Raw genomic sequence first — 11,483 nt, 5'->3', positions numbered from 1 at the left:
AATTTGGTACTGTGATGAGTCCCTTCTCACAAACTATATTGCATCCTTTGTAAAAGGCCAAATTCTACCTTTCTGTTGTTTTAAAAATAATTGCTAATATTATAATGATATTTTATTCATTAAGTGTTCGAGGAAGTGTCTGCAGAAAATGGTATTGGTAGTTGTCAAACTGACACAACTGAGATGAAATTATCTCCCTGTCAATGCAAAAAAAAAAAAAAGAAAAAAGAAGACAAAATGAGAGAGTGGGATCCTAAAAAGGGACTTGCATTATCTTATATGTTTACATTGTCAGAAAGTGAGATCTGTAAAGTGTTATGAATACTTTTAGCAGAAAAAAAATCAGAGGAAATTAAAAATTCTTTGACGGGAACCAGATGTAGTTGAAAAAAGAACAAAGCAGTTGAAATCTCATGTTAAGACTAATAAATTTCCCAGAAAATGAGACCTCTTTCTGGAGCAGTAAGGGTAAGCTAATAACAATTAAATCCAAGCGACCCTCCTTGCCTTCCCTAGACAAAGTGGGAAACAAGTTACAACTTATTTTCAGAAAAATCTCCACAAAGTCCTCTGCCAACAGCGGACGGGGAAGGCTGGTCACCTAAACCCGGAGTCGCGTCTTGGGAGGGGGGGCTGGCGGCCAGGGCCCCGGCCACCCCCTGGGTGGGGGACAAGAAGGCTCGTGCTAGGACGAGGGGCCAAGCTCGGCCTCGGCCGTGGTCCCGGCTCTGGGCCTGCAGAGCCGCAGTGGGGCGGGAAGGGTCAACAGGGCAAATACTTGCTCGGAATCCACCCGCCCCGGCCAACTTGAGCAGATTTTCTCCTCCTTCCCAGCCCACTTTCTCCGCCCACCCCCCAACTCGGACGCGGGCGGCTGCAGCAGGTCCACCCCCGACCCCACCCCTGAGTTGGGGGTCGGCGGATAGCTCGAGCGCGGTCCGGGAGCGGCCGGTGCCCGCGGGTCCCAACGGGCCGAGCACGGGGGCCTCGCTGGGGGAGGGGTCTCCCGGGCCCGGGCCGGGGAGGGGAGGGGCCGGGGCTGCGGAGGTCGGCGGGCGGGCGGCAGGCGAGTGCCCGGCGGGGAAGCGGCAGACTCGCGCTCTGCGGAGAGTCCCGCGCGTGGCCGCGGCTTTCTTCCCGGAGCCACCGGAGCGGCGGCGGCGAGATGCGTGGCGGCGGCGCGGGGGTCGCGCTCCTGGCCTCGCTGCTCTGGGTCGCCGCGCAGTGCCAGCAGAGAGGTGAGCCCCGGTCCCCGGTCCCTGATCCCGGCGGGCAGGGCGGCTGCGGGACAAAGCCGGCCGCTTTGCCGCTTCTTAGGTGGGTGCGCGCATCCTAGTTCACCTCCGACCCGGAGATCGGACACGTGGGTCTCCCGCGCGGCCCCTGGAAAGCGTCTCCCGGGCGGGGCCGGAGAGGGCTGGGGACGCCACCCATGACGGACGCAGCCCCCTCCTCCGAGCCTTCGGCTTTAAACCCCTCGGGCCCTGGGAGTCCCACTCCGGCTTTTGCTGTCCAGGAGCGCCGTTGAAGAGAGCAGTGCGGGGTGGCGGGGGTGGGGGGTGCGCGGACCCCGCCGCGTCTCCGGCTTTCAGTCCCCGGGCTGCTGGTCGGGCGCGGGGAATGGATGGGAAATGCGTTCTCCTGAGTTGCTCTCATGGCCCTGAGGTGGAAAGTCCGGTCGTCCGCAGCCCGGAAAGGGCAGGCTCCTCGGGCCACTGGCGGCCCGGGTGGACTAGTGCGCAGGGACCGCGGTGGGAAGCGCGCCCCTCGCCAGCTGTCCCGGGCAGGGGGACCCACCTGCGCGGCGTCCGGGGCTCAGATGCGCCTTCCCAAACCGCGCTCTTTGTGCAGTCCCCGGAGTGGCCAAACGCGCTCATTCCCCGCTCAGGTTTGGACCGTTGACAGGGTGAGGGAGCCGGCGGAGAACGGAGGACTTTGCAGGCTCTCTCGCTGCACGGGTCCAGTGGCTCTCGTGCCAGATTTGAGAAGAACAGAAACAACTGCGAATTTTCAAAGCTTACGTCAATGCTGAGAGAGAAAGGGAAACCTTCTTGCCTTTCTGCGGACAACTCCATTGCCGAATGTACCCGTAGGGTTCGGTCTTGCCAGCGTCGATCCTTGTTGGCGGGGCGATCACAAATATATGTTGAAAACGTCTTAACGTGTGCAACACGTGACAGTGGACTCATTCCCTCAAATACACATTTCATTAAAAAAAAATACAGGTCAAAAGTAGGTAGGCAGAATGCGAGATACCCTCGTGGGAAAAATGTGTGTTTCGGCCTTGTGCTGGGTTGTGACCTCTGCAGAGACGAGACCGTCTCATTCATTCAAGCATTCACCATGAATGCACTGGCCCGGAGCTGGCAGCCCAGCTTTGAATAGCTCGGCGTTAGCTGTGCGCGAGGGCTAGGGGCCGGCGGAGAGCGGATTTACATAGTTATCCGTGAAAGAAAGGAGCCCGCCTGGGAGAGGGGGCTTTGGCTCTCTGCAAGCCCAGCGCATCTCTCTCAGGTTGCTGAAAGTGAAGAGGTCCTGGTTTCCCACACGGTGGAGAGAGAGCAGCTTCACTCAGCTTTATTGTTCTAAGAAATTGAAAGCCCTAGACTGTGGAGATGTCCTGAGTGTTTTCCGTGCCCCTCAGGGCCCAGCACTTGGCCTGGGCGCTTATGAATGGTGTTTGGAGAAAGTGGGACCGCATGGGGCTTTCCTGCTTAAAGAGGCTATGGAAAACCAGGCACAGCGGAAGCCTTTGAATCTTGCACGCTGCCCCCACCCCACCAAGCGGCGCCTTGTCTAACAAGCATCTTTGAGGAAGTTGTGACTTTTAAAAAAATATTTTGTGCCCCAGGTATACAACATGAGTGATTAGTGAAATGGTATAATTTGGTCATAATAAAATAATAACGTAATCCCGACCTGCATCATCACTTAGTTAGCTATCCGGTGTTTATATTTTTCAAAACGATCATTATCTAATAGCATTCCGATTATTAGGAGTTCTCTATCATTTCTGCAGTCTCTCTGTATTACCTTACAACTCACCGTAAATGACCCAATGGCTCGATTTCCTTTGAGATGTAACCTGTTTAAAGTGAGCTCTTCCTAAGTATATTATAGGAGGCAGTGTGTTTCTAAAAGTAATGTGTTCAGTCCACAGCTGGTGATTACTTAGAACTATAGTCGATTTACAGGTTGGCTCATCAACTCTTCTGTTTTAAACCATTCTTTTTTTTTTTTTTTTCTAAGTAAAAATAGACCCTCCCAAGTATAGAAAAAAAAATCTATGAATAGAAGAAAATTTACTTCATTCTTGTAAATGACATAGTATGCAAATTTAGCATGTATGGACTGCACAGTCAAGTGTGTGTGCCTAAATGGATTTCAAAGGTGCATTTTTCTTTTCTGTAGCTGTTATTCCCCAAGTAAAGACCAATAAAAAATATTGACTTTAGTTGTTAGAAACAAGGATATGTGTAATAAAAACATCACTGCCCACCTCTTACATACCTGGGACTTGCGTTCATTCCTTTTTTCCCTTCCTCTTTTCCAGACATGAAATATAAAGTATACATCTGTAGTTAATCTAGTATGATCGAGAATTCAAATACAACAAGGCTATGAAATAAAAATATTAACTGTTCTGTAGTGTCTTGTGCCACTCTTACAATGGCACTGCTTTATAAGCCAGTATCATAAAATGTTTACATGACTACTTATTTGAAGGTAATCATCGTTAAGACACCCTACCATTTTATAATAATTCATTTATGAAGTCCCATGGATATTTATTATCATCTACAGTAAGGTTTTATGGGGAAATGACAACATATATCTTTAAGCTTTAGGTGTTTTACTCTCTGGCCTTACTAGCTGTGAGGAACTGGGCAAGTTACTTAACTTCTCTGTGCTTTAGTTTCACTATCTGTAAAATGGGAATAATAATGGTCCCTCCTGGGAGAGGCTGTTAATGATGCAATGAAACAATGTAAGAAAAGTGCTTAGAACAGCACCTAGTACAGGGTTAGCTCTCAATAAGCCTTCTCTACAAGCATCTGTATTAGTTTTACATAGGACTGTTGGGGAGGCTCTCTTCCAAGCTAGAGTCTCTAGGATGCATAATCGTGTAGAAATTTGGAGTTTGGATTTTGAATCAAATAGTCTTGGGCTCAAGTGCCAGACCTGTCACTTTGATGAGCTGGGACATTGGTGAAGTTTCTTAACATCTCTGCATGTCGCTCATCCTGTCTATAAAATAGATAGGATCAATGTGATTAAATAACACATGAGAAACATTGATACGGTGACCGGCATGTCACAGTGTCATAGGCGGGCAGTCCACCGTGGTGGCTGTCACTGGTAGGCCTGTCCTGAGTGCTCCTGTCCTGGACACCCCTCCCTCTTTCATTGCTCCCTCTTTCATTGCTCACGTTCATTTGCATTAGACTTGTTTTATTTTGTCTCCTGAAAATCTATGCAATCCGTCTCCCATGTTTTGTCCCTACTGCTGACTGAGCTCAGGAATTGTTGGTTTTTCCCATGAAATATTGTTTCCGTTCTCTCACTGGTTTCCCTCCTCCTCTTCCTCTCTCAGCACTGCCACCACTGTGATTTTTCTAGAAACAGCAGCCTGTGTTGTACGGCCGCCTCCCAAACTCCTCGCTTCATAACACACACAATGACGTGGCGTGGATCACACTGGGGGTAAACCCGGGAGGCTGGGACCCCCGCTGGCCTGTTGTCCCAGAGCCCAGGGTCGTTCTCTTGGCCACACCTGCGCCTCTCTGTAGCTGACCAGTGTTTCCTGGCGCACAGGCTCTGAAGTGCCAGAGCAGTCTCCGTGTGGTGCCACCACCCTGGAAAACCTTCCCGGCGCCCTGGACGCGGACGTGGCTGTTGGGCGACTTCCCCGGCCTCCCCTGGCGCGCCCGCTCGCTCCTCCCGCTCGCCCGCTGGCTCGGGCTTCTCGAGGGCAGGCGCTGTCTTAGTCACACCTGCGGTTTCATTGCTTTGCAATGTTCCCAGCAGTTAATAGCCACCTATCTTGGTTGAGCCAAATTGAAATTAATGTCTTTACTTATGAATCAAGTAACTTTTAAAAAATACTTTTGAATAGCTCATCCATGCGCATGGTACAAAATTCAAGCGGTGCTAAGGGGTGTAGAGAAAAAGGTTAAATCTTGACTTTGTCACCTTCTTCTGAGGCAACTACTTCTTTTGGTTTCCGGAGTATCCTTCCATAGATGTTTCTTCTTGTACCTCAGAGGCAAGCTACTTCATGAAACCTCCTTCCCTAAGAGTATAAGGGAGGTACCAGTTATTTCCTGACAAAACATGGAACAACATTCTTCTCTCCACTGCCTCCCTCCATGCTACTTCTTCAGTGTACCTGTCGCAGGATATGAATACCTCACTTAATGAATGTGTATGCTTGGGCTTGTAAACTTTTCACCTTCCAAGATGGTCTTTTCCTCGATCATTTGAAATTTAAAAACTAGATCATCAGTTGATTTCATGACAAGTGCCCTTGTTTACCGTAGCATTAATAAGCAATTCCTTAAGCAGTAAACAATTTTTAACAATATATTTTAGGAGATTTATGATGTAGAGAAGCCAAGTTTGAGAATAATTCAATTAGAAATTTAGGATAGTGTGTTGTTTATTTTACCAATAAGTATGATTTATTACTGGGACACCTATGGCAGACACAGAAAAATTTAATTTTTAAAAATAATTCCTGATGAATAAAGTTAAGCCTGCACCTTGAATACAAAAGTTAACTGGAGACAACCAGAGAGAACTCTTGACCCTAGACCCCAGGTGAAGTTTTTAGTTACATCCCACAGAAATATTTGGATGAACAAGAGAAACTATAGTCTCTAAGAAAGATGTATGTGGCTTATTTACACGTTTGCAAATAATTCTTTTACTTGTTTTATTTCTAAAATACTAATATGTATCCATGGACAGTTGAGTAAATAAATGCATTTCAAAATTAATGAGGAGAAAAAACTCCTTTATAGAAGTAATTTAGTTAAGGTCATGAACTTGGCGTCTGTTGGAACATGCCTGCCAGGGAGCTATTTCAGCACGAAACACCACACTATAGCTGGGTTCATTGCATTTTCATGTCCTTTCTACTGAGGGTGACAGTCAGTGCCCAGAGTAACCATTTAACAGCACAGAATCCTTCTACTTGGAGTCTTTGTTTTCTCAAGCCTGGATCAGCAGAGCTTTCTTTGGGTTAACTTGCTTCTGGTGGTTTTGTGTCTTGCTTGGGGGCAGGATACAGACAATGGAGGCAGTGAGAATCCGCATCAGCTTGGTAGATAACATTCTTGCCTAGGTAAGCATTTATCTCAGTGTTAATCCAGAAACCGTGGTGTAGAAATGCGTAAGATCCTGATTTCAGCATGCGTGCGCATTTTTTTTCTCTTCTGAATCTACCATTTGAAGTTTGAATCTCTTCATTCCTGAAGTTATCTTTGAAGTCTGTTCTGGTGGCCCAGCAGGCAGTGTGACTCGAATTCTTGTGCCAGAGAACCTCCTGTATTGCTAGTGGGAATGTCAAATTTAGATCAATGAGTATTTATGGAAAGTGCCATCTTTTCCCTAAAGTATTTCCTGCATTTTGTTCCATTGCTCCATAATTTCCTGCCAGAACCTCAGGAAATTTTCTACAACCATAAAGGAGATGCTTAAGTTTAGCAGATCATTTTTAGTTAAAAGAGAACATTTAGAAAGGAAAAACCTCACACCACAATGCTGATTATCATACACCACACATTTAAATGTCTTCCAACCTCTTTGTAACGATGGAATTTTACTAACAAAAAGTGATTATCTTGTGATCTCAGGCCTAGCACAGGAATTCTTTCCTGCTCCAATTACTTGCCTCCATGTTTTTCCTAATTCATGACAATCTTCCGGTTACCTTGGCTTCGTTGTCCTTTTCCTTTTTTGCATCCTTTATCCAAATTCTCCCTCTGAATTTCTGTTTCTTCCTTTAAAAAATGCCCTGATGCTGGCCCCATGGCTTAGCGTTTAAGTGCGAGCGCTCCGCTGCTGGCGGCCTGGGTTAGGATCCCGGGCGTGCACCGTCGTACTGCTTCTCCGGCCATGCTGAGGCCCCGTCCCACATACAGCAACTAGAAGGATGTGCAACTATGACATACAACTATCTGCTGGGGCTTTGGGGGGAAAATAAATAAATAAAATTATTAAAAAAAAAAAATGCCCTGATGTTTTTGTTTTTCCCAGTTACCGCTGCTCATGATCACCAGCTGTCTAAATCACTATAACCAGCCACTGTTAATCATCCTTCCTCTTAGTCCAGTCTCCCACTGCAGTGAGGCTGATGGTGCTAACGGGCTGCCTTCATACTGTGTCCTCTGCTTCATCCAGTCCCAACTCCTGCCCACGGGCCATGGCCCTCCCTAATCCCTCCAAATTCAGTCCACAGCTGACTCGCCCTTATCCACACCTTCTCTATCCTGAACGCTTCCTTCCTCTCTGACTGCTAGTAGTGTATTGACTTCCAACTGCATGATTTTGTTCATATTACTCCCTCACCTGAATTGTACCCCCATCCCCACCCCGGCCACCCATGCACAGCCTGCAATTTACCTCCCCAGGACAGCCTTGTGTTATGGCTTTTGTCAACTGCCCCGTTTCTGAATTTGCATCGTATTTTGTGATGTCAGGATTCCCATCCAGCCAGAGTTGCCATCTGGTCCTCTTCTGGAGGGCTTTCCCAGAATGCCGTCAGCCAAGGTCAAAAAGAAGGGACATTTTTCTTTCAAAGATCAAAACCTTAGCTCCCAGCATTTCTTTCAATACACAGGTAACTTGAGGAGACGAGTTCTAGTGCTAAGACCTGTACCCTTGGCAGTGGGAGGGCAGTTATCGCCCACTAGTGCTCCAGAGGGGCCAGAGTTGCCTTAACAACCACAAAAGTCTTACCCAGTGCCCAGATTGCAAACCCAGCCCTGAGTCCTGGCCCCTCTCTGGGCATGAGGTCCTCCAGCCCCCTGGATTTCATACCACCCAAGGGGATTAACGTTCAGCAGGTCTGGGTAGGACCCAGAATCTGTGTTTCAAAAAACCTTATTCCATACATTTTGGTCTCCGGAGGCACAAGGACCTTTCCTATTGGTTTGGGTTTCTAGTTTAAATAGTTGTTTCCGGAACTATCCCTGCCACTTGGCTCACTTTCTGTCCCTGTTCCTCTATCGGGTGGTGGGCTAGCACTGTATCCTCACCCCTCAAAATTCCCACTGGCCATCCTTTCGTCTCCTTTATTGTGAATCTCTAATTGTGGCATTGCTATCTTTGTACAAAATATAGTTTTCCTAACTCTTTACAGCTCCACCCCCGGCTTCATCGGCATACTCTTGTTCATTCCAGAAGTTCGGGTGGGGAGAGTGCGATATTCACTGACGTGTAAAATGCCTTTGGAAGCTCACCCTGCGTTTCTTTAAGGGAATTGGCATTTTAAACAGTTAATACCTTCTTGGGGTAGGGAATAATATTTTCTTGTGGGATTGTTGTCATTTCTATCTAGTTTTTAAAATTTTTTTGCTCATTCATTTATTCACTCATTCATTCATGCACCGAACATATATTGGGACCCTGAGTCAGGGATGTACAAAGGCTAGTGTGTTTTGAGGACCCCATTCTCAGCCACCTTCCTTGCTGTGATTCCAGGGCACTTCCTGACATTCTTGATGGACTTGATTTTGAGGAAGTCCAAAAAGTACTTATCTGTATATAGAAAAAAGTGTTCTACATAGGAAATAAAGGTCAAGGAAGGAGTTGGAGATTAAAGTCACAATGGTGGAGTCACCAGCTATACTTTGCTTGCTTATTGTCCTGTGAGTTCACGTGGAAATGAGTAGACCAAGCTGGGGAGCAGGGAAGCGCCCAGCATTTGCTGGAGTTGCGGGATCAGCTTCTACACCGAACACCTTGTTGGCTGAAGGTATTTCCTTAGGCTTCCTTCCTTCCATGGGGCGCTCGGAAGAGCTTGGCTGGCTCTTCCATGCGCTCTAGGAGGGCAGGCACTGTTAATACAGAAGTTCTCTCTCTGGGCTGCACATCAGATTTTAACAATAACAATGCCTGGGTCCCACCCCTAGGGATTATTATTTATGTGGTCTGGGGTGGGGCCTTGTCCTTTGCATTCTAAAATTACTCCCCAGGTTGATTCCACTCTGCAGCCAGGGTTGAGAGTCACTAGGTGAACATAATAAACTTTGCCGTGACAGTGAGTGGAATTACACAGCGATGTAAGCATGGAAAAGGATGCAGTACCTGGTAATAACCCCGACTCGTCCATGGGGTGCACATCGGGGCCTTGAGCCCATCAGGCCTGCCACAGCCCACAGTCTGTGCTCTGTACATACAGACCCCAACAGCCCCACTCCTCCTCGTTCACTTCCTGTGTATTTCATGCTATTCTGATGGCTCTGAGAAGTGGGGATGATAATACACACCTCAGAGTTGTGAGACATCCTGGTACTCAGAGCCTGGGTCAGTGAAGTCGCTCAGGGCAAGTCATCTCCTTCTTTGTCTCCCAGGAGCCCCTTGTCAAGTGTTTGTCACTGGTAAGTGCTCAGTTGATGTTTGTTAATTATTGTGCTCCTGTGAAGATGAGCACAGTTTCAGTCATGCTTTGCTGACTTGGTCACTTACCAAGGGGCTTCTTTCTTGTAAAGGTATTCCTGATCAAATTTGACATTTAGAGTCCCTCAAGTTTTGGGATAAGATCTAGCCTTGTAGAGTTGAGTGGTTGATGGATTAAATTATTCCTTCATTCTTAAATTGACTCATCCGAAATTGATTAAATACGTTCCATATGCAGGCATTCTTTGGTTCTGTGTCCCTCCTTCCCAACCCCTTTAAATGGACAAGCCACAGGTACCTTTTCTTTGGGATTATCTGGGCCACTTTCTCTCCTGATCCAGCCTGTACCTTCTCAGGTCTGCTCACTCCAAGGTCCAGCTGTTGCTCTTCACCTACTGCTCCCGTCCTTCTCCAGTCTTCTCTCTTTTTTTTTTTTTGTGAGGAAGATCAGCCCTGAGCTAACATCCATGCTAATCCTCCTCTTTTTGCTGAGGAAGACCGGCTCTGAGCTAACATCTGTTGCCAATCCTCCTCCTTTTTTTTCCCCCAAAGCCCCAGTAGATAGTTGTATGTCATAGTTGCACATCCTTCTAGTTGCTGTATGTGGGACACGGCCTCAGCATGGCCGGACAAGCGGTGCGTCGGTGCGCGCCCTGGGATCTGAACCCGGGCTGCCAGTAGCGGAGCGTGCGCGCTTAACTGCTAAGCCACGGGGCCAGCCCTCTCCAGTCTTCTCTTTACTTGATGATCTGTTGTGCACTTGCCTGTCCTGGCCTCCTTCAGAAGTTTTTTTTCAATGTTTGGCTTATTATTTCCTTTCTAGCTACACCCAACAAAGTAAGCCATTCTTCCTTCTACATCCCTAGTGACACCCCCCCCCAAATACACATATCCCCTCCACATACCACCATGCATACACAGCACATACCACTTACACCCTCCCCCCACCACACTTCTCATACACACACACAAACACCACACATACACCACATGCCTCGCCTCCTCCACACACACACACACACCACCTGTGTTCGCCTTGCAGACCAGCTCCCAGCTAAAGGTACTTGGAGAGACATTGTACTGACTAACCTCAGACTGACAGAGCCAGAATCTGGAACTGGGCCCGTCTACTGGCATGAGGCAGGTGCTGCTGGAAGGGCCAGCCCAGCTGCAGGTGCTGGGACGAAGTCTAATGTGGCCAGTAAAACAGTTTCCTAGGAGCCCAGAAAGCTGTCGGCACTGGAGATTCCCTGTGAGTTAGTGGACTGTGAAGTTGATCATGTCATCCCGTCCCTGTTGAATTGTCTGATGGCTCCTTACTCTCTACTAAGCAGGACTTACAAGGCCGTCTGTGGTCTGGCCCTGCTCAGACCTCTCCACAGCTTCTCCCACCACTAACTCTATTTTGGCCATTCTGAAGTATCTCTGGTTCCCATAATGTGACTTGGGGGCTCACATCTGTGAGCTTGAACACCCCCCCGTTCTAGTACATGGAAAGCCCTTTATTTCACCTGTGGCACCCTAACTTATTCTGGTCCACCCAGTCATTTAGGCTTTCCTCCTGCTTACTGCTGTAGCAGTTTGTCTATACATCTGACCAGAGCATCATTTTGTAACTGTTTGTCTCTCCTTGAGGGCAGAGACTTTTGTTCTTATTTCTAATACCTAGCACAGTGCCTGGCATTTTGTGTTGATTCTGTAAATATTAGTTGGATGAATGAAGGGAAGCCCCAGTGCAAACAAGTGACAGGGCCTAGAAGGGAACGCAGGGGGCATTATTTAGAGAACCAGACAACAGGCACTGGGGTTAGGGAAGTCACCAAGCAGAAGGATAATCTCCTGGAAAGCGGTGGGCAGGG

At 47.8% G+C, this 11,483-nt stretch overlaps 1 protein-coding gene across 4 annotated transcripts in view; it reads left to right on the top strand.

Moving 5' to 3' along the window:
* Nucleotides 1-1,045: 1,045 nt before the first annotated feature.
* LAMA1 (laminin subunit alpha 1) overlaps nucleotides 1,046-11,483 on the top strand; it is a 158,852-nt gene continuing 148,414 nt past the window's right edge. For 3 of the 4 annotated variants that reach the window (XM_087438878.1, XM_087438877.1, XM_087438879.1), the window contains exon 1: nucleotides 1,046-1,238. In XM_087438878.1, the coding sequence (XP_087295004.1) occupies nucleotides 1,166-1,238 (73 nt within the window). In that variant the 5' untranslated portion in view covers nucleotides 1,046-1,165. The remainder of the gene's footprint in view (nucleotides 1,239-11,483) is intronic. The other variant, XM_014780342.2, reaches the window with a different exon arrangement.

Source organism: Ceratotherium simum, chromosome 14, assembly GCF_057802395.1.
Source record: "Ceratotherium simum simum isolate JZ-2026a chromosome 14, ASM5780239v1, whole genome shotgun sequence".
NCBI lineage: Eukaryota > Metazoa > Chordata > Mammalia > Perissodactyla > Rhinocerotidae > Ceratotherium > Ceratotherium simum.
The sequence above is the reverse complement of the archived record's forward strand: the minus strand, read 5'-3'. Positions and strand labels throughout refer to the sequence as shown.